The 24,856-nt window shown below is 36.6% G+C and overlaps 1 protein-coding gene across 1 annotated transcript in view; it reads left to right on the top strand.

The window, feature by feature from the left end:
• ITGA4 (integrin subunit alpha 4) overlaps positions 1–24,856 on the top strand; it is a 1,222,769-nt gene that overhangs the window by 1,171,886 nt on the left and 26,027 nt on the right. The window contains exon 26 of the mRNA XM_044075262.1: positions 14,204–14,299. Within this exon, the coding sequence (XP_043931197.1) occupies positions 14,204–14,299 (96 nt within the window). The remainder of the gene's footprint in view (positions 1–14,203; positions 14,300–24,856) is intronic.

Here is a 24,856-nt window from a genome sequence, read left to right as displayed (position 1 = left end):
ATTCGACTAAAGAAACTCCAGCTCTACTCAGTTGCGTACCGCCTACTCAGAGGCAATCTGTGTCTTAACGTATAATGCCATGTCCAACCCAGAATTAATGGACATGCTTCACCTCAGGAAATCTAAATCCCTTAGAGCTACATGCTCCAGGGACCTGAACCTCAGCACATAAATAAATGGGACATGCTGGAAGGACAGATTCATATCCCAGAGGCTCCCCTCACTCTGGAACAAAATCCCAATCTATGTCAGGCAGAGCCCCTCACTGACCCTCTTCAAGAAAGAGAAATCTTGACGAATGGATAGGAGATCGTAAGTTTACCCCTGGGATCTCTTCTGTGTCGCTGCTTGACAGAGGTACAGTAAACAAACCTTAAAAGGGCTACCTTCTGTGACCTACTATACAGAGGCGCAGTCAACTAATCTAAAAGGGTGGTGAAAGCCAAACATACTCTGGCTAGGCTTATAAATGCCCTAGGGCAGATAGCCTAGTATCAACCTATGAACCTAAAAAATATATAAAAAAATTTTAAATGCAACAAGGACAAGCGCTTTCATACACACAGGTACTTCTTCATATCCAATTAAAAGTCTCTGTACCAGAGTACACTTTTATAATGCAATGTCTAAGATCATGTGACCTTAATATCGGCTTAATGGGAATGACATCATTTAACCCTTTACCTTCAGTTGCCCAAAGTAAATGCATCCACTTAATTTCCACATATTCTGTTTGTGTTTTATTATCACCTCCTCTAAGTCTTGGTGTGTTCACTTCCAACACCAGAAATTTAAACCAATGATTATACCCTGCTGTTTTAACATGTTTAGACAGTGCATTCCTTTCATCACTCATAGTAATTTGATCTCTTAAACAACGGTTGTTTTTTCCAGCATAAAAATTTTTACAGATCACACTGGACGCACAGTATACTACATTCTGACTGCCACAGTCAGCATAAAGTCTAGTATCATAAACCCGTCCTGTGTCCGTGTGTATGAACTGGTCATCAATATCTATGTATCTACACATATTGCAATGATTACAGGGATGCGTGTCTATTCTTTCAATTATTGTATTCTTCTTTTTGCTATTCAGAGGCTTATAGCATAACATCTATTTTAATGAAGGGCGATTCTTAAAACAGGAGGATGGAGAATCTCCTAACAGCCCCTTACATTTCTCATCTCAGGCTAAAACTCTCCAGTGTTTCCTAATGATTCCCGCAGATGGAACCTGAATCCTTAGAATATGTAAGGCTCATACATGTTGGCTGAATGGGCTGTGAGGTCAAAGGAGTAGGCTGTTCAGCTTACTCCTTAAAGTAAGGTCTAGTTCGAGTATCTCTGAACATAACTGCATCATTCTGTGCAGTTATAATCTCTGAATTGCTGTACCCTCTATCTAAAAGTTCAGTTGTAAGAGTCTCAAAAGAATCATACATATCACTATCTTTGGTGTTCAATCTAGCTGTTCTAAAAAAACTGTCCTTTCAGAACATTCTGCTTAACATGCTTAGGTTGCATGCTCCGAGAGTGTACAACATTATTGGTTTTACAAGATTTGACATATTGTTTAGTGTATAACCCTCCTGGGGTCTTATGCACCATCACATCTAAAAAAGAAATGGACCGAAGGAAGCAAGTGGTGCTATTTAGGTAATGCACAAATCGGTCAAGGGTTTCTTCTGTATCCCCCCAAATAAGAAACAGGTATTCCACATAACAGCCATAATAAAGGACAGACCTCTTAAACCCATTCAAATCAGAGAATACATTCTGTATCTTCACTCGGCCAAAACCATATTGGCATAACTGTTGGCACATACTGTGCCCATGGCCACTCCTGTCTGTTGTAGGCAATACTTATCTTCAAACAAAAACACATTATTTTCCAGTATGAGTTCTAGCGGGGTACAGATCAAACACACTTTATCATTGTCATATGCAGGGTTATGACCCAAAAGTGCTCTAACATTGTCAATACCTGCACTATTTGGAATGCAGGTAAACAGAGAAGTTACACCCATAGTAACCAAAAGGGCCTCTTCTCTGTAATTTGTAATAGAGCAATTGTACAACTTATTAAGGAAATCCCTGGTGTCTCTCAGAATGTCCCCTACTCCATTAATTACTGAGTGGAGTTGATTTTCTACATAGATAGACATATAGGCTCTGTATCCCATACCCTGCCAGAAACTGTTGGCCGCATGTGTGAATTTAACTGGTGTTTATGGACCTTAGGTAGCCCATACATTTTCGGTATTACTGCATTCTTAACCAAAAAGGATTCATACAAGCACCTGTCTGTCACTCCTTCCATCAGCAGAGTTTCAACTCTCTCCTGTATCTTGGCAGTTAATTTAGTTACCTCTAGTCTGCTTATTCTGATGTAAGTACATTCATAATTTAAAATCAGTAACATAGCATTCAAATAACTTGAAACATCCATAACAACTATACCGCCCCCTTTGTCAGCAGGGTGAAAACAAATGTCATTGCAATTCATTAGATCTATAAAAGAAGAATACTCTCCTCAACTTAAATTATTATAACTTTTCACATTCTTACCAGAGGGATGAGAAAAATAATTGTAAATATCATCAACACATAACTTATAGAAGGCTTCTGCTAGAGGAGTATTTATAGGTGTAAACATGCTGGGTCTTCTCTAAGCAGAAACATCAGAGCCCTCACTATTCCCATGCATTAATTTCAGGGAAATACTCCTAAAGTTTCAAGTCAGTCAGCACATCATTAAGTGTATAAAAGAAAATGAGACCACAATAAATCATTTCAAAACTTTTCCCACCTTTAATGTGACCTATAACCTGTACAATTCAATTGAAAAACAAATCTGTTGGGGGGAAAAATATAAAAAATAAAAACACATACAAGCTGGTTGCATAAGTGTTCACACTCTTAAACTAATATTTTGTGGAAGCGCCTTTTGATTTAATTACAACATTCAATCTTCTTGGATACACACCTGCCATCAGTTAAAGAGACTCTGATTAACCCCAAATAAAGTTCAGCTTTCCTAGTAGGATTTTCCTGATATTTACTCAGTTGCCTGCTACAGCAAAAGCCATGGTTTACAGAGAGCTTGCAAAGTATCAAAGGGATCTCATTGTTGATAGGCACTAGTCAGGAGAAGGGTACACAAACAAATTCCACAGCATTGGATATGCCATGGAACAAAGTGAAGACAGTCATCAAAAAGTGGAGAAAATATGGGGCAACAGTGACATTGCAAAGAACTGGACATCCCTGCCAAAATTGATGAAAAGGCAAGATGGAAACTGGTCAGGGAGGCTTCCAAGAGACCTACAGCAACATTGAAGGAGCTGCAAGAATTTCTGACAAGTACTGGTTGTGTACTACATGTGACAGGAATCTCCCTTGTTCTTCATATGTCTGGGCTATGGGATAGGGTTGTAAGACGAAAGCCTTTTCTTACACAGAAAAACACCCAGGCCCAGCTAAAATTTGAAAAACAATACATCATGTCTCCCAAAAGCATGTAGGAAAATGTGTTATGTTCTAATGAGACCAAGGTTGAACTTTTTGGCCACAATTCCAAAAGGTATGTTTGGCACAAAAACAATACTTCGCATCACCAAAAGAACACCATCCCCACAGTGAAGCATGGTGGTGGCAGTATCATGTTTTGGGGTCGCTTTTCTCCAACTGGAACTGGGGTTTTATTCAAGGTGGGGAGAATTATGAACAGTTCCAAATACCAGTCACTTTTGACCCAAAACCTTCAGGCGTCTGCTAGAAAGCTGAAGATGAAGAGGAATTTCAGCTTTCAACATGACAGTGACCCCAAGCTTACGTCCAAATCAAAAAAAGAATGGCTTCACCTGAAGAAAATAAAAGTTTTGTAATGTCCCAGAAAGAGCCCAGACCTAAATCCAATGAAAAATCTGTTGGGTGACCTGAAGAGAGCTATGCACAAGAGATGCCCTCACAATCTCATAGATTTAGAGTATTTTTGCAAGGAAGAGTGGGCAAATATTGCCAAGATGTGCCATGCTGATAGACTCCTACCCAAGAAGATTGAATGCTGTAATTAAATTAAAAGGTGATTCAACAAAGTATTAGTTTAAGGGTGTGCATATGTATGCAACCAGGTTATTGTATGTTTTTTATTTTTTATATTTTTCCCCTAACAGAATTGTTTGTTTTTCAACTGAATTGTGCAGGTTATAGGTCACATTAAAGGTGGGAAAAGTTTTGAAATGATTTATTGTGGTCTAATTTTTTTATATCACAAAAACCTGGCATTTTAACAGGGGTGTGTAAACTTTTTATATCCATTGTATTTCCTCTTCTTCCTGAGGTGTTAGAGCCCTGAGTATTTCCTTGAATTTTTATTTCACCCCAGTCAACATCCAGGTCTTCAGCCTGGTCTAGGTTGATCTTGGAGCCTTCTCTGACCACTGCTTGCAGCTAATTGTTAGCAACCAATGTTTTTTTGCTGTGGGTCAACTATTTTACTGGGAATGACTTTGCAATCACTAATTCTACTCAAGTTCCTTTTTGTACTAGGAGGAAGTATACCCGAGTTGTATGTTGGCCACTCCAGTATGCCATCATATGACTGTCTCTCTTAGTGATCCATGTGTTTGCCACCATCAAACCATTTGCAAGACAAAAGTCTAGAATGACCTCTGCATCTGTATTCTGGTTGTTCCACCCATGTCGACCAAGGCAATTGTCATATCCTGTTCTGTCTGTCTCGATATGTGCATTCAGCTCACCCATTATCAACACTAATTCATGTTGTTCTGCTTTATCTAGTAGGTCCTGCAGCTGTTGTCCGAATGCATGTTTTTTTTCACTACTACTACCTGCTGTAGAACATAGGCTGAGATTATGAATACTGCCCTATCCTTATACTGTAGTCTGATTGCCATGAAGGAATTATTATTCCAAATCGGCAAGGAATACACATCACTAGCAAATATGTATCCATGTGCCTGTTACCTGAGAACTATAAATTCAACTCAATAAACTGTCATAAATGAAATATTTTTGAAAGATTATTTGGTATAAATGAAAGTCTGTAGAAAGCACCATGAATATAATCTTCACTGAGGTGATAAAGATTTTTTGTGGAAATATTTTAAGTATTATGATCTTCACATGTGCTTCACATGTGTAATTATTACTTTGTCTGATGTATCATACAGTTACATAATGTATTTGTGCAGATTTGGGCTTTCTTATGTGATTGTATATTTTTGATATGTAACTGTTGATCCAGAATAGCTCACTTTTAATCTCTGCTACATTTTTTTTTCAAGTTTGGGAATTTTGGTCTCATATTGTCTAGTGAGGCTTTTAATTTTGGATGAGATACATTGTATAATTTGATGAATCTACAATTAGTTGTTATATTTTAAATAATAGTTCTGCTGATTTTTTCTGTGATTTATTCATTTCACTATTTAAGTTTGTTAACTGGGTAGTTGGACTGGTAAACTGACTCTTTAGCTCTCTTATTATCTAAGTAGTCTGGTCCAAGTCTACTTTAGTACAGGTGGATCAGAATATGCAGCTTAAATGGTGGCTTTCCCTTCCTTGAGTGTGGGTAACTTTTGTACTTTCTGTGCTATATTCCCCAGTGTAACCTGGATTTTTCAGTCAGGATGTTAAAATGTAAATGTCAAATGAAGTATATCATCTGCAGAAGTGGGCATTTACTTAGGTGCACATGCATATGAATGACTTTAGCATTTTTGCATGATGCACAGAGGGTGCGGTTATGAATAGGTCAAAGGGCAGATGCTTCTCTTATTATAAGGACAACTTCATACTGGGACACACTTGTATCCTCTCCATATTTTGTTATTGTTTGTGAAACATGTTTAAAGAACAATAACTGGAAACCAGTTCAGTCAGGGCATAAACATTTTTACTGTAACAGACATTCTAACAAAAAAAAAATCCAGTGGACATGTTATGATAAGGATTAAAGATAGCTGTGAGACCTGTGATTATCACATATTTTATGATAACATGAATACCATAGACTGTTAACTGTGATAATAAAGACAAACCTGGAACTTATAACAGTTGTTGGAGTGTATAGACCACCAAAGTCAAGCGCTGATGACCTAGAGGAATTCATACATTTCTTGCATGAAACACAGGAGGAAAGAATAATATTAGCTGAGGACTTAGGTTTACCAGAAACAGATTGGAATAGCATTGATTCACAATGTATGTTCAGGAACAACAGATTCTTCAGATTGTAAAATAAATTACTAGGGAGCAGAACATAATAAACAGTTGTTTGTGTTCCTAAAGAAATTACTGTTACTTCAAGTCAAGTTTTACCACAGTTGATGTGCAGTGATCATGGGGTTATAAAGGTTAATTTGTTGCTAGATAATTCTGCCAAACTGAAATCTAAACCAATGCACAGAAGGTTAATTACAGATTATATGTAAGCAAAACAGTCACTATGTAAAACTTACTGGAGTGAGGTGTTCAGTGGAAAAATTGCAAATGGAATGTGGAAAGTTTTGAAAGAGAAATTGACTGAGTGTAAAACATCCAAAAATGTTTAACATCAGGATCTAGGCATACAACATCAGTGGCATATATTTCCATAAGAACAAGATACCCGATTACGGGAGAGACAAAAAGTATAAGAAACAAAAGAGAGGTCAAACTACAACTTTGAAAACTGAAATAAACAAGCTGGACAAAGAAATGAAACATAATGTGAGACAAGATCAAGAAAAAAATGAATAAAATTTATATAAAGATATTGAGCATAATAGGAAACCCTTTTATAGATACATGAGATGTAGGACGAGTAAAGACATACAAATTGATAAACTGATAGATACATGAGATGTAGGAGGAGTAAAGACATACAAATTGATAAACTGTGCGTAGATTCTAAAGTTTACTCTCAGAATTAACAGATTATAGATATATTTACAAAATCTTATACAAAACAGTTTGGCTCCACAAATGAGGTGATAAGTCAGCCTAGTGACATCCAGGTAACCTCAGATACCTCAATCAAAATTAGATGATTTTGAAAAAGAACTGTAAAAACTGGATCTAAAAAAGCACAGGGAGGAGATGGAATTAGTAATAATGACCTAAGAACACTTCAGCAAGAACTTATAGCACTATTATATTTATTATTTACTAGTTCATATAAATATGGGGAGATTCCTCATGATTGGAGGTGTGTGCTTACTAAACCTGTCTTTAAGAGAAAGGGGAGTAGGATAAACCCAGAGTCATATAGACCCTTAAGTCTACTTTCATGCTGTGGAAAAGGAATGGAGAAGGTGATTATTGGCTAAGGTATTGTCAGAATTGGATAGGTTGGGACTTCAGACCATATATCAGTATGCATATGTTGAAAATAGATTTATTACCACTTGTAACATTATGTTCTATAGCAATATAATAACAGCTACAAATGAAAAATTGTGCTGTGATATAATTTATATAGATTTAGGTTCAGCATTTGACAGGGTCATACATAAGACACTGGTTAATAAATTAGAACAAATAGGTAATGATGTACTCTTGATAAGATGGCTAACTGCATGGCTTACAAACAGGACATGGCAAGTATCATACAGCAATTTGACAGGTGAAATCTTGGATACAGTCAGGGTGTCCCACAGGGCTCTGTTTTAGGCCTGCACTTGTTTAGATTGTATCTTTCAGACCTAACTTTTTCATCTGAGGTGTTCTACAATCTGTATGCAGATGACCTGAAATTGGTAAACTGATTGCATGTGTTGCAGATAATGCATGTCTGCAAAAGAACTTGACTAAATTGACCAGGCACAGGAGAATAATATGCTGATAAATGCATCAAAAACTAAGCATATGAGATTTGGGAGTCATAAACTGAAAGGTGAATATTTTGTACAGCACACATTGATTGAAACTATAGATTCATTTAAGGACCTGGGCATATGGGTAAATCCAGCTTTGAGTTCTTTCTAATCATATCAACCACTTGGTTAATGATAGTCATAGATCTATAGGTTGTATAAAAAGATTTGTAAAGTCTAGGAAGTCAGAAATGATGAAGTCATTGTTGGTCAGTCATGTTAGACCCAAACTTGAGTATGGACTAACAATATGGAAACCTTATAAGAAAATAAGTGTGAGTAAACTGGAAAGAGTCAATGGAGATATAACAAGCACATCCAGGGATGTGAAAATTTGTAATTATACAAACTAAAATACTAAACTTATAGTATCTTTTATATATATCTAAGATGATTCAGGTGTATAGGGCATTTTGAGACAGAACTATCTCTTGGAATGTTTGGGGTTATCAAAAAGTTGTAGAAAATCATCAAACAACTTATGTAGAAGATTCTATAGGAATGAGAAGTGTACTAATTGGTTCTCTGACAGAGTAACTGATGCATGGAACAGACTAACAAATTACATCAAAGCAAGTACTAGTTTAGATATTTTAAGAACAGCCTGGACACTTATTATGGGAACAAGTGTTTTGGTATATTGCCAGGCTAGAAGGGCATTAATGTCCATGCTTGAAATATTTGTATGTGTGTGTATATATGTATATATGTATATATATATATATATATATATATATATATATATATATATATATATATATCTATACATATCTATATATATATATATATATATATATATGTCTATATCTATCTATCTATCCATATATATATATATATATATATATATATATATATATATATATATACATATGTGTGTGTGTGTGTATCTATGCATCTTGATGTGGAAACTGTCGACAGCATTGAGAAGGTGGGGCAATGAAGATGGTGGATCATAGGAGGAAATGGGCAGGAAAAATGTAAACATGTTGCACTGAGAAAAAGTACATGGTGTACAAGATAATAGATCTGACTTACTTTCTGGATGAATTAAAATGACAAACTGTAGTGGGACTTTTAGTAAATACAACTACAGTGCAAGTCATCATGCATTGATGTGCTAACTGGAAATGCTAACACAAACCAAATGACACATAGCACACAGACTCAGTGTGCCACTCAACCACAGCCAATAAGGCAAAACAACGTACCTAACACATAAGTCATAAGTGACTCTATAGTCAGGCACACTGATGTCCCACTCACCAGGCTAAACAAGTAGAAGGTTACTGTCAGCTGCCTGTCAGGTGCCAGGATCCGCCACATAACCCACGCACTCAGGTCACTCCACAACAAGTACAAATATGATGCTGTCATTGTCCATGTTGGTGTGAATGACCTGAGATGCACCTCCCTGGACTACATGAAAAGAGACATGGAAGAGCTCTCCGATCTTGTAGCCCAGGCAGGTATGACCCTAGCTCTGTGTAGCATTCTGCCATCTCCCAGAATGATGTCGCAGTACTAGGACAAAATAATTGACTTCAACAATTGACTAAGCTTCTGGTGTCATTCTAAGGGGATTCAGTATCTGTCTGCTTGGGATGACATGGTCGACAGACCACGATGCTTTGCCACAGATGGCCTGCACCTGTCAGCCCTGGGATTCCTGATACTGGCTAAGGCTCTTGCTGCCCCTATAGTGCCTTTTTTAGGCAGGGTTCAAGTAACAAATTCACCACCATAACAGGAACAGGCAAGCAAAAACTGAGGGTAATGCTACTCAACGCTAGAAGTCAAAATCTCAAAATGCACTCACCCGAGGCACTCCTTAAAATGGAGAACATCAATATCTGTGCTGTGAGTGAGAACTGGTTCAAGGCTCCAGAGAGCACCCCTGCACTACCAGGCTATAACTCATAGCACACTTTTTGGCCATGTAACCTGGACAGAAACACCAAAGGTGGAGGTGTGTCCATATTCATTAAGGATATCCACACCTCCAGGCTAATTGCTCAGCATAATTCATCCGAGGTTATCCAAGTGCAACTAACCCTGGGCAAAACTGCAATCCAAATTGTAGCTTGCTATAGATCCCCCACCATGCCCCAGGATTCCCACTCCTCTTTTCTTGATGTACTGGAAAATATTAGGGTTCAACCAAACACCCTAATAATGGGCGGCTTCAACTACCCCACCATTAACTGGGAAAACTACTCGTGTACTAACTCCTTAACTCAACGCTTTCTGGAATTCATAAACTCCAGTGCCCTAGATCAACTTACCACACCCCCACCAGGGGCAACAATATCCTAGACCTAGTCATTACCAACATGAAAGACCGGTGTTCCACACCTGAAGTCAACTCCTCCTTGGTCTGATCCGACCATAAGCTAATCACCCTTGATATTCAAATCCCGTCCCCACCCCCCATTAAGGAAACCACAGTAAAAAATTTCTCCAAAGCCAACTTCATGCTTCTTAAGACAAAAGTGGTGAACTTCATGACACCCATGCAGATGGACAATACAGTTAAAACTGCTGAATCCTGCACAAATGCACTTACACGACAGCATGGATCATGCTATCCCAAACAGAACCAAGACGCTATCCTCCAAAAAAAGGAAGCCAATCTGGTGGTCCCCTGCCATAAACAAACTGTACAACAGAAGGAAGAAACTGTTGCAAAAGAGAGTAAAATCCCATGAGTGGAGGAGCTCCCTGGTCAGCCTTGGTAAGAAGTTGAGATCCCTTATAAGATCCTCCAAAGCTAGCTACGAAAACAAAATTGCCACTTATTCCAAGGACAGCCACAAAGCATCCTATAGCTATGTCAAGAATCTCGATGGCAACACCCAGATCTGCTCTGAGTTACAGTACAAAGGCACGGAAATTACAGAACCAACTGATATTGCCAACATCCTGGCAGATAGGTTCAGTGCTAACTTTACCCCCACCCCCTAAAGGGCCCATATCTATACAGGAAGAATGCAGAGTCCCTGTAATCAAACTACGCAGGTAAATGCTGCACTCTCTAAAGCCAAAACACAGCATCCATGGGAACGGACAACGTCCTAGGCTGCATTTTACACTAATTTTAGAACAAACTGGCTCCCCACTTAAGCACCATGTTCAATAATATCCTCGCATCAAGCTTTATGCCCACTGAATGGCGCGCAGCAACAGTTATCCTACTCCACAAAGGGGGAGCCACCACTGATCCTGGGAACTATCGACCTATTAGCCTGACGAGCCTGGTCTGCAAGGCCATGGAACATATCATTATGGAACTCATAAAAAAAGACATTGATAACCTCCAAACTCTGGATCCCACCCATTTCATGTTTGTGAAAGGCAGATCATGCCTCCTGAACCTGATCGACTTCTTTGAGGCAGTCACCAAAGCCGTAGATGAGGGTAAGGTGGTTCACACAGCCTATCTTGACCTCGCCAAGGCTTTCAACACCATCCCTCATTCTGGAATTATAGCTAAACTCACTAAACGAGGTATAAATCCCTACGTCACAAGATGGGTTGCCAACTGGCTCACTAACATAACCGACACTGAAAAAAGTTGCAGACTCCAAATCTGACCTCAAAGCAGTGACAAGTGGAGTACCACAGGGTTCCGTCCTGGGACCTCTCCTGTTTGGTATCTACTTACAGGCTAACACAGATGGCCTCTGGTTAACAAAGTTCACAGATGACTGCAAACTAGGAGCCATAGTCAAGTCCCCAAATGATGTGGACCTCCTACAGAAGGGCCTCACTGAGACAGATGCCTGGTGTCAGAGCCATGGCCTCAAGCTCAATGCCAAAAAGTGCAGTGTCATCCCTTTGGTAAAAACTCTATACCCATGAACTACCACATAGGCAGCAATATACTTAACACTGAATGCGTGATAAGAGACCTTGGGACCCTGGTGGAGAGTAGTCTCTCCTTTGATAGTCACATCTCCACAGTAGTCAGGAAGTCCTTCTACATGGCACACCTCATAATAAAAGGGTTCTCATCCAGGAAAAAAAGTCATTGTTCCCCTCTACGCCACACTCATTAGACCCATTATAAAGTACAACATCTGCAGCAGCTGGAAAGGCCACAAAAGTACCTCACAAAGAGAATTACTGGCCTCAAATAAGTGCCCTACACTGACCGCCTCAAAAAACTCCAGCTTTACTCCATAGCATATCACCTACTCTGAGGTGATCTCTGCCTAACATATAAAGCTATGTCAAACCCAGAGCTGTTGGACATGCTACACCTATAGAAATACCAATCCCTCTGAGCTACATGCTCTAGGGACCTAAACCTTGTCACCACAATAAACAGGACATGCTGGAGGGATAGATTCCTGTCCCAGAGACTTCCCAGACTCTGGAACAGGCTACCTATCTATGTCAAGCAAAGGTCTTCATTAGCACTCTTCAAGAAAAATCTTGATGAGTGGATGGGAAAGAGGAAATACACCCCGGGGATGACTTCAGTGTCTCTTCTCGACAGTGGCACAGGAAAATAACTTTCTTGGGTGGCGTAAGCCAGGGAACCTTGTTGGCTAGGCTTACATAGGCCCTTGGGCCAATAGCCTAGTACCTACCTATGAACCTATGAACCTCTAAGCACTAATTCATAGTCACCTTGATTCTGAAAAAGGAAATATTTCACTAGCCAGGTATTTGCATAGCATGAATCTCTGCACAACATAGCTGTAAAAGCTATACAGTGAAGCATCTGCTGCCAAGAAGAACACATGCATACACAGGTACTAACCCCCCCCATCCACCATCCCAGGAAACACACACACACACACACACACACACACACACACACACACACACACACACACACACACACACACACACACACATACACACACACATACACACACAAAAACACATATATGTACACTTATAAATACACACAAAGCTCACATATACACCATCACTCACAATAGCCATTCACTTACAGACACTGATGGACCACTCGCACACTGTCATAGTGCTCACACTCACAATGGCACATTAACATGCTCACACGCAAACACTCTCTCTCTCTCTCTCTTTCACACACTGCACAACTTAACTCAATCAGCTATCATTGTAAGGCCTAAGCGCACCAGTTCACTATGCACAAGTTCCACCCACTGAAAGGCATATCTGTGCTTAACAAGAATGCAGCAAAAATGTAAACCCCTTGGAAACCTGCCCTGCACCATACATACATACATAGTTCAGGTGCATATGAATCCTGAACTGCACAAGCATTATATCTAGAGATTTTGCCAGAAAAGTCATTTACATAGACCCCTCACACAGAGTACCACATTTGTGTGTGATACTGCAAACCTCACTGTGTAACATGCCCAATGGTGATGTTAGGTAATAAGAGAGTCTTTGAATCAGAACAGTCTTCCAAAGTACGCAAAACAGCTTACACTTGTCTTGTATAATGTTTGCAAATGACTATAAATAGCCCACCTTGTGTTTATTAATAATATAGCCCTTAAAATGCAAAAAGGTCTATATAAACCTACTTATCATGCTAAAAAGCTATACACATCTCATAAAAACTGTGGAAACAATACTAAGTGTGGATCTTTAGATGACGGTGCATGTATAGTCTGCACACAAACACACACTGATGTGTACACTCACACGCACATGCACAAACATATGAGATATGGCATTTTTTCCTTCTGTTTTTGGTGCCCCTGTTCCTCCTGTGATACACCATCTGCATTGTTCTAACTTCCCAATGCTGTCCTCAATCCCCACGTCAAGATGGAGAAGTTACAAGGTTTCTCAGTATGATGGTGTCCTGATAATGAGAAACATTTGCCTTCTGACCTACTAATTTTCTTTAAAGTATGTTTTTTTCTATAGCTCACTGTCTACATGAAAATTCAGTGTTCTATTATAATATCCCATTCTGATGCTGTGAGTACAGCAATGCCATAACAATTTCATTATGTTCACAGGTCAATAGAAGGCAACTCAAACAATGATAAGGAAACAAGGTTTTGTTGTAATGCCTGTGCTAACAGTAATAAATGATGGGAGGTGTCACAGACTTCTTAATGTGTGTTCCAAACTGATACATAACTACATATACCATTTTGGAGTAGACAGATTTTGATGAAGGTCAAGGGAATTCAGTACGAGATGATAAACTAAATGATGCATAGCTGGCCATAATTTAATTGTGCAAAAATTTTAGTTATGAGGCATCAAGAATTAAATAACTTCTTAGATATTTACTGTGATATAAAATGTGACAACTTATATAGTTTCTGAATTCAAATTATTATTTTTTCTTTCATTTACAGGCAAGAGCAACAAAGGTTCCTATAATTTCATCTGCTACAATATCCTCAATGGATGATGCCAAAACAATCCCTATTAATGGTATACAGACAGTACAGGCAAGTTGTGTTTGTAATGTATGGTAGCTTTTGAAATTATCAATAAATATAGAGAACAGATGTTTCTGATCTGCATATCAAAACTGGGGTATTTCTTGCTCAAAGAGGTTCAGAGGTATGTGTCTGATAGACATAATTCTAGGAAACCCTTCTTTTGTTAATGTTCCTCATGTCTCACTTACTGTCTTTGCATATCATTACTTAATCATATCAATAATTATATCCCCCAACATCCTACTAAAACCCTCTTAGACATCTTTAAAAATAAAGCATTAAAACATGTACAAGGTAAGTGCAGTAAGCCAAATTCCATTAATTGTTGTTACAATAATTGGGATGTAGGTATATCTTTTTCATGGCAAGCAACTCAAATGTTCTTTGAACTTTCTTTGTGTAAATAATCCACATAATGTCCATTTTTTTTATTCATATACTGAATTATACATATTTTTAATGTTTGTGCTCTACACATAGCCTGTAACTAAAACCAGTCCTCTTGCAGTGGTACATTACCCAGTTTAACAAAATCAATCAGCCAAACAAATAAATAGCAGCAGCATATTCTGTGTCCGACTTTTATTGCAACACTCAGCTGCATACAGTGGTTAAAAATAACTGTAAAATGGCATTTTTTTCCAGGGGAGAGGGAGATACAGCACTGGAGAATGTATCCTTCACACGAATCTTACTTACATATACCAGCTGTGAGACTGATGCAGCTCTGTGAAATGTCACACCTTTGGGATCACACAGTCCTAATTTTCCAGTACAAAACTCAAGTTTTCACAGTAGTAATTACACCTAAAGAGTGCCAGTCACTAGTGTGTTAAAAACAAGTCTGGCTACTTGCCTAGGCATGTCTGAGTGTATCCAAAGCCTGAATCAGAAGTCCTTTGCAAAAACTGCTGGTTAGCTGTGGTTTGTAAGTATTGGAAATGGCATAAAGTACTTTTGCAAGCCCTTCCTCAGATTTGAGCTGCAGTCAGGAATTGAATGGCTGTAAGCAGAGGGCAGCTCATGAATAAAATAATATTAATCTGTGTGGAGCCTATTTTTTTATTGCACATATGCACCATGCATTTATATAGTATATATTGTTGTGTTGCACCTTCTCCAGTCTATGCATGAAGAGTCAGCACATTTTGGCAAGTGTTATGTATATATTCACAATTATATTCTGAAATTCGTGACATAGTGCTTACTTAGGGTGACACAATTATTTTTTAGCTTACAAGATCTCTATCGCCCCCTCTCTCGCGCGTGCTCTCTCTCTCTCTCTCTCTCTAAATATATATATATATATATATATATATATATATATATATATATATATATATACATATGGGTTCATGTCAGTTGAATGAAAACCCATATCCCCGATGACCGGATTGCTGAGATGGAATCGCTGATACCGCACATCCCCAACAATGGTCAGTAGTGCAGAATGGGATGTATTCCCCGTTCCCACAATGTGGTGTGATCTCGGAGTTGGTATATTTAAGTAGGGAGGGTGTGAGGGGTGCACGGGGCTTGTTCCCCGCTATACATGTATTTGTGAATGTTTTAGATGTATTACAGACACGGGAATAGGTTCCGTGCCATAATACATTTACTTACCTTTGTCAGGGATGTGCGGTGTTGGCGAGTCCGTCTCGGCGATATGGTCGTCGGGGATATGGGTTTTCATTCAACTGACATGAACCTATATATATATATATATATATATATATATATATATATATATATATATCTTTTATCTATCTATATCTATGTAATCTATCTATATACATACATGTACACACACACACACACACACACACACACACATATATATATATATATATATATATAGATATATATATATATATATATATATATATATATATATATATATATGTGTGTGTGTGTCTGTGTGTGTTTTATATATATATATATATATATATATATATATATATATATATATATATATATATATATATATACATTATATATACACACACACACACACATACATACATAGATACAGTTATAGATTTTATATATATATATATATATATATATATATATATATATATATATATATTTATATATATACAATACACACACACACACACACACACAAACACACACACATCATGTGTGTGTGTGTGTGTGTGTGTGCTAAGAGGTGTCCATGGCTGGTTGGGAGAACACAAGGACAGTTAAGTCTAAATGTGTATTGTTTGATTCAATGACATATTTATTATTTTGTTGTTCATTTATTTATTTTATTGGCTTTCCTTGCTTCATCCTACAACATCCTATCTCTGTGCCCCATGTCCATCATTGGGTCTACCAGCCTTCTACACCCCCCATCCATTACCATTTTTAAGAACCTTCTCCAACACCTATCAGGCTTTCTGCATATGGGCTCAGGCCAACGTGGAATATAAGAGTGACTTGTGGCTTCTGGCCATCTCATCATCTACTGGAAGATTTGTTTTCCCAATTTTATGCTGTAACCCTCCCCACATGGTCTCTGAGGCCAGATGTGCAATGGAGACATGCTGACACAATTGCCTGCCTCTGCAGCAGCCTAGTCAATGTTTCCACCCTAATCACTCTAAAAACAAAGCCCCATTCTTTAAATATCCAAGACCTCCACCGGCAATCATGTGGAGAATGCCCTTGTGCCCACCACTCCACCCCTACCATTCTGTCTGTTGCCTGAGCTGCTAGTCAAACCTGCATCAAATGGGCTCTAGTCAGGGATTTAACCCTCCATGTTAATGGAGAGGCTAAAGAGATGGTAATTTACCTCGTCTCTGAATTTGAGATTCTCACCATCACACTAACTGGCAAACACACATTAGCCAGTTAGAAGTAATGGCAGTAATCCATTTGAATCACTGGGGTCAATTTGAGGAACAGTTCCTTGTGCTGAATCTTAAAATGTACCTGTTCCATCCAGTTTTACATTGAAGAAGTATGCTCACATTCTGGAAATCTACTGTTTGTTACTCACAATATGAGCGAGTCTCAAAATGTTTTCAGGAAGACTTTTGTGTTGATGTAGTTGCCAATTCAGAGTGCTGAAAATGACTGATTTACAGATTATGTTCATTATTTAAAAACACCTTCATTGAATTATCACTTATGACATAGGTAAAACCACAAAGAAGAAGTGGCAATGTAAATGAATGGTTAACAAGAAAGTAAAACAAGTATCCACACAAACATCTAGTGAGCCAGCCAATGGACTGAGGAAAAAAAACTCCATCAGATAAATCCACAAAGTAAATGTTTAAATCAAGTGTTAGTGCTTTTGTAGTGATAAACACCACTTCATCAGAAGTATACAACCGTACAGAAAAATAGATGCATCTATATATAGCTAGTCAATTGTTGTACAACTAATCAAATTTAAAATCAACCCTGTGCCCAGTCACACAAAGCACAAAGGCTCAGCCTAAAAAATATATTAAAGGAGCTGTAACAAATAAATACGCAGTACATAGATGTATATAAAAATAAAATCCATTTAAGCATATATTATTAAAAAAGAAGAAGAATGGGATCTGGTGTACCGAATCTTGTCTAACTTCACTTAAGAAGAGGTCTGTTTTTTAACAAGTGCTTTTTCTCAGAACCCTATCATTCAACCCTTTTCCCATAACTAATCTAATGATCTATATGGTGTCAGATGTCTCTGTATTGTTGATCACATCTCCACTACGCTCATTTTCCGTAATGACTTCCATAACTAAAAACTTAAACCAATGAGATTGATCACAAACACAGACATGCTTAGCCAAAGCATTGGTTATAATGCTATTCTTAATGTTATGTATTTGTTCTTGGATCCTAAATTTAAGCTTCCTTAAGCTTAAGTTTCCATAGATAGAATAAACAACATTCAAAGAGTTGCATTTTTTAAACTTATAGAAAGTTCCATTATCCAGATGTAAAACTTCTCCCGGGATATCAATATACTTAAAAATTACAATTATTACAATGAAAAGTCCCATATACAATGTTATTAGACGGATATACAATTCTATCTTTAGGATAGCACAGTAGCCTATTTACTGACGTTATGTTCTTAAATACAAAGTTCAGCTTATCACCTACCATGTTCCTGATATCAGAAGCACAGGTCAATACAGAACAGTGTTTCTTTACAATGACTGCTGTTAAATTAATGTTACTGGAGTAATAGGTGGGGATGAGTACAACTTGTTGATTCAAACAATTCATCCTCTGAGGAAAATTGCTGTTATGAAAAAAATGGAGTTTGGCTACAGTCATCCTTAAACTGTTTATCTCACTGAGTATCCTATTAGTGGTACTATCAGTGTACCCCCATCAATAAAGCTGATTCTTAGGGCATCTACTTCTTGTAAAAATTCAGTATCAGATCCATTTAACCTAGATGCCCTTAAGCCCTTACTTTTCACAATGTCCCTAAAAATAAAATTTGGATGCATACTTGCTCTATAAAGCATCATATTCCTATAACATTCCTTCCTGTAGTGTTCATGTACTCGAGCTATTATCTTATTTTTTTTTTTGTAGATCTTAATATCTAAGAAATTTATCTCTATCAGATCTATTTATATAAAATTTGAGAAAAGGGGTACTGAGATTAATAAATGGATAAATAACTCAAGCAAGCGTTGACCTAGTGAGAGATAACATTCAATGTGTAAAAAGTCCAAGCAATCCAGTCTTCTGGAACAGATAAATCAGTTTATTACACAGATAAACCACGATAAGCGCTTTCACTAACTAGTAGCTTCTTCAGATCACAAACAGGAAGCACAAAAACCATGTGCTTTAAATATCTGCATGTTAATTGATCAACCAACTTTTAAAGCAGAAGCGCCATAAAACAGAGCAAACTAAACAAGAATAAAAACTAGATATATAAACATAATGTCTTTGACATCTCAAGATGCAACATAAAATAAACAATGATATATGCATCTTCTTTTAAAAATTTTTTTAAAAGGCTTCATTCCATAAAAAACAAAAGAAATTAGAACAAATATAAAAACATACTGTGAGCAGCATAATGTCAGGTACGAAAGTATATACAGCTTAATGTATAACTGCATGTAATGGTCATATTGAATAAAGCCTTAATATAAACAGTTAATAATACGAAGCAGCTTAAAAACTATACAAAGTAGGTGCCATCAAGAACATAAAAATTAGCAATAGAAACCATATACAAATCGAAAGAACTATCATCAGCCAAAGTGATTTGTATATGGTTTCTATTGCTAATTTTTATGTTCTTGATGGCACCTACTTTGTATAGTTAGCTGCTATTATTAACTGTATATATTAAGGCTTTATTCAATATGACCATTACATGCAGTTATACATTGCTGTATATACTGCCTGACATTATGCTGCTCACAGTATGTTTTTATATTTGTTCTAATTTCTTTTGTTTTTTATGGAATGAAGCCTTTTAAAAAAATTTTTAAAAGAAGATGCATATATCATTGTTTATTTTATGTTGCATCTTGAGATGTCAAAGACATTATGTTTATATATCTAGTTTTTATTCTTGTTTAGTTTGCTCTGTTTTATGGCGCTGCTTTAAAAGTTGGTTGATCAATTAACATGCAGATATTTAAAGCACATGGTTTTTGTGCTTCCTGTTTGTGATCTGAAGAAGCTACTAGTTAGTGAAAGCGCTTATCGTGGTTTATCTGTGTAATAAACTGATTTATCTGTTCCAGAAGACTGGATTGCTTGGACTTTTTACACATTGAATGTTATCTCTCACTAGGTCAACGCTTGCTTGAGTTATTTATCCATTTATTTATCTTCTTTATAAGCAAGCGTGCTGTGGCAGTAACCAGCATTTCTATTTTACTTTTCAACGCTGTTTCTACATTTTTTACGTTGGTTACGTGACTACGAGGGAGTTTTAAGCTACTGGATATTCTACTAAAGCCATGGCGGATATTGAGCTTCCCTATAAGCCCAGAAGTGAACACCGGGGCAAGGCAGCGATGGAAGCCAAGTTTAAACAGCATCTTGATTGGGACTCTTACTACATTATGGTCGCTAACAACTGAACAACTACCAGCTAATATGGGTGAGCGTGATGTGGACTTTCAAAGAGCTAATTTAATACTTAATGACATAGAGAAACACTTTTATAAACTGAAACATTTACAAATGCAAAGGCAGCATTTTCAATTTTGCTTAGATAATGCTATTATACCACGTGGGCTCAGGGTGTTCTCTATGCCTAGTCAAGGCAATGAGTACCCAGAATTGCTGTCATTGTGGCAGCAGATAAATATTGAGACTAGCCGTAAATATTTACAATTGTTGATTAACTTTTTCAAACCCGAAGAACAAGTTTTAACTAGTAAAATCAATGATTTACAGCAACAGTTATTTAAAGACTATACAGAGTTGGCTATACATGATTTGTTTGACAATATACTTGACTGTGTATCTGCCTACGAGCGTAAATTATTTCAGCAGAAACAAAGTAAAGTTTCTAGGGATATACAAGATTTTAAAACAGGGCAAGTTTTTGTCTGGGAAAGGCGTGTCCCAGAACGTATGCCTGCATCTGCTATCAAGCAAGGCACTTTAACTTTCCAACAACATAAGACTCTACAGAGCACTGATAAAGTGGCTTTATCTCCTGCAGCTGTTTCTAATGTGTCAGAAGTTGCAAGAGAGGCCCCAACCATTGCTAATGAATATGTTGATTCTGATACTATATCTGCTGATATTTGTCCTTCTACCAACTTAGTTGCTAGTAATGAAGAAATAGCAACCAGCAATGACTCCATAGATGTTATACATATAACGCATAACAGTATGAATGAAAATGTAAATTTATATCCTACTGTGAATGTTGTTAAGAATAGATTGTTAAATGGCCAAGAGCAGGTTGTTAGATCTAAAACAAATGAATTTAACAAAGGAGCAGCTTTAAATCTTTCCTTCCCTTTAGCAATATGCCAGGAGAAGAACTTAAGCAGAACACGCTCGAACAGTCGAGGGCGGCAAAAAAGGAAATTCTCAGGGGAGTCACTCACCAACACAACGCTAAAGAAAATGTGGACAAACCACAACAAAATTTAGTTTTTAACTTGTCCAGTGTTCCGCTATCACAGCATGACATTAATTTACTAGTTAAAGGACTAAATTTCATTCCTCATAGCAATAGTATGCTAGATGAAACTATCATAGATGTTAGAATGTTTTGTAGAAATGTTATGCTCAAGTACATTTATAATGATACTTCTATTAATAAGACTGATAGTGAGCCAACTACTGGCAATGATAGATTTGTGTTCAAGAACCTGAGTGATTATACACCAGTTAATCATCCATTAATTGAAGCATATTTACGCACTACAGAAGATGAGATTTATAAGTATTTTCATAAAAAGAGACTGAATAATTTTAATTTCATGTTTAATAATAATCTGTCATATCAAGAAAGAAAGAGCCTTCATAATTTAAGAAATGATTTAAATATAACAATTAGGCCAGCAGATAAAGGCTCTGGTATAGTGGTACTTGATGCTATAGATTATCAGAATGAAATGTATAATATGTTAAGTGATGTGTTTTATATAAGAATTGATTTTACTAAGGTTTATGAAATGTGTGCATATGTACATGGTATTTTAACAGATATTTATAGAAGTAATTTAATAAATAAAAATGAGTACAATTATTTATATACTAAGACGCCTACCATCCCAGTTATACATGGAATACCCAAAACTCACAAAAGTATTACTAAGCCACCCATGAGACCAATAGTCTCAGGGCAAGGATGGGTCACGGAGCATTTGTCAGTTTTTATTGAGAAACATTTAAGGTGTATTTTAAACAATAATGAATTTGTATTACGTGATTCTAAACAGTTTTTAACAGATTTGTATTATATTAATAACCAAATGGATACTATTCAAAATCTGATTTTAGTAACTTTTGATATACAATCGTTGTTCACAGTCATCCCTAATGATCTTGGTCTAACTTATGTTAGTAATTACCTTACAGAACATAGTACCTATGGCAATGTTTTAATTGACCTATTGGTACATTTGCTTGAGCTAGTGCTGGAAAATAATGTGTTTATGTTTACTGACAATATTTATCAGCAATTAGACGGCGTAGCTATGGGCACTCCTTGTGCCAACAGCTACGCCAATATGTTCCTAGCTTACTGGGAAGAACAGTTGTTATTTAAAGAATATATGTTTAAGAAATATGTAAGATTTTATAGACGTTTTGTGGATGACGTGTTTATTCTATGGGATGGTAATATAGAAGAACTGCTTAGTTTCAATATGGTCTTGAATAATATTACACCATGTTTGAAATTTACAATGAAATATTCATCATTGAAAATTGAATTTTTAGATTTATATATCGAAAAACTTCGAATGTGGAATGTTTAACACTGGGATTTTTAGGAAACCTTGCTATAGGAACACTTTACTATTCAGAACTAGTATGCACCCTCAGTATGTTTTCAGTAACATAGTGAAAGGACAGACCCTACGAATGTCTAGGTTGAATTCCAATGACAAAGGCTTTATAGCAGACTTATATGACTTGGGAGAGAAGTTTGCTGAGAGAGGCTATAATTCTACGGAGGTAGATTTACAGTTTGATAATGCTTTAAGCTTACGTTCGACATTAGGTACCCCATATTTTGGGCCCAAGCCTACAGCAATTAATGATGTCAAAGAAGTCACAAATGCAAAAGTTAGGTTTCTGACTTCATATACAGCAGACAATAAACAAATTAGAGACATCATCTCCAAAAATTGGAATATACTACAAATTGACGTCATACTGACAAATATTGTAGGTGATTCTCCGTCCTTTACCTATAGGAATAAGAAGAATCTTAAAAGATTGCTTTGCTATCCACCAAATAAGAGAATGCACCCGACTTTTAGCTATGGTACCACACCTTGTGGACAATGCAATTTCTGTTCCTTAATAGATTCTAGTATAGTATTTATACATCCAGATACACAGAGGGAAATATATACCCGAGCCAATGCCAACTGTATGACACCTGATGTCATATACCTTGCTGTATGTGAACTGTGTTCATGTTTCTATGTAGGTAAAACGAATAGGGTATTAAGAGATAGAATAAGGGAACACTGTTATAATATAAAGAAAGGTAATCTGCAGAATGCACTGGCCAAGCATGTCACACAAACAAGTCCTGAACACAAGTTCATGTTTAGGGTGTTGGAGAAAATGAATGTTAATGCAAGAGGAGGTGACATCATGAATCATACCGAAGACAGAGAAAGTAGGTGTATTATTTTGCTGAGAGCTGATAAAGGACATGGCTTAAATGAAAGGGCATCTATCAGACCACATTTAAAGAAACGTAGACATACTAAGTTCTGACTTTTTCAAGACTTTAATGTATTTTGATATCTGTTCCCATACATACATATATACATACATTTATTCATTCCTTATTGTAGTATTGTTAATGTTAATGGTTTTAGCTTCATACTTTTAGACAATAACTTATTTATTAATTATTTATTTATTTATTATTGCACACATTTATCATACATTCTTTTATATTTAGATATATATTTATTAAGACACTACATTTATATACACTTTTATAAATATTTATATTTAGATATACATTTTTATAAACATTCAGATATACATTTCTGTTTACGCATTGACTTTATCATATCAAGCATCACTTTGGCTGATGATAGTTCTTTCGATTTGTATATGGTTTCTATTGCTAATTTTTATGTTCTTGATGGCACCTACTTTGTATAGTTTTTAAGCTGCTTCGTATTATTAACTGTATATATTAAGGCTTTATTCAATATGACCATTACATGCAGTTATACATTAAGCTGTATATACTTTCGTACCTGACATTATGCTGCTCACAGTATGTTTTTATATTTGTTCTAATTTCTTTTGTTTTTTATGGAATGAAGCCTTTTAAAAAATTTTTTAAAAGAAGATGCATATATCATTGTTTATTTTATGTTGCATCTTGAGATGTCAAAGACATTATGTTTATATATCTAGTTTTTATTCTTGTTTAGTTTGCTCTGTTTTATGGCGCTTCTGCTTTAAAAGTTGGTTGATCAATTAACATGCAGATATTTAAAGCACATGGTTTTTGTGCTTCCTGTTTGTGATCTGAAGAAGCTACTAGTTAGTGAAAGCGCTTATTGTGGTTTATCTGTGTAATAAACTGATTTATCTGTTCCAGAAGACTGGATTGCTTGGACTTTTTACACATTGAATGTTATCTCTCCCTAGGTCAACGCTTGCTTGAGTTATTTATCCATTTATTTATCTTCTTTATAAGCAAGCGTGCTGTGGCAGTAACCAGCATTTCTATTTTACTTTTCAGTACTGAGATTAATGTCTTGATAGAAGGACTCCAAATCAGCCTCTGTTCCTTGCCCTATCAAAAATAAATCATCGACAAAGCACCTATAAAAGACAATCTGATTCCATCTCAGAGGTGCAAAATAATGTCCATCCTCCCAGGTGGCCATGACT

Source organism: Protopterus annectens, chromosome 6.part0 (assembly GCF_019279795.1).
Source record: "Protopterus annectens isolate FY-2018-M chromosome 6.part0, PAN1.0, whole genome shotgun sequence".
Lineage (NCBI taxonomy): Eukaryota > Metazoa > Chordata > Ceratodontiformes > Protopteridae > Protopterus > Protopterus annectens.
This window is presented reverse-complemented; position numbering and strand designations above follow the sequence as displayed.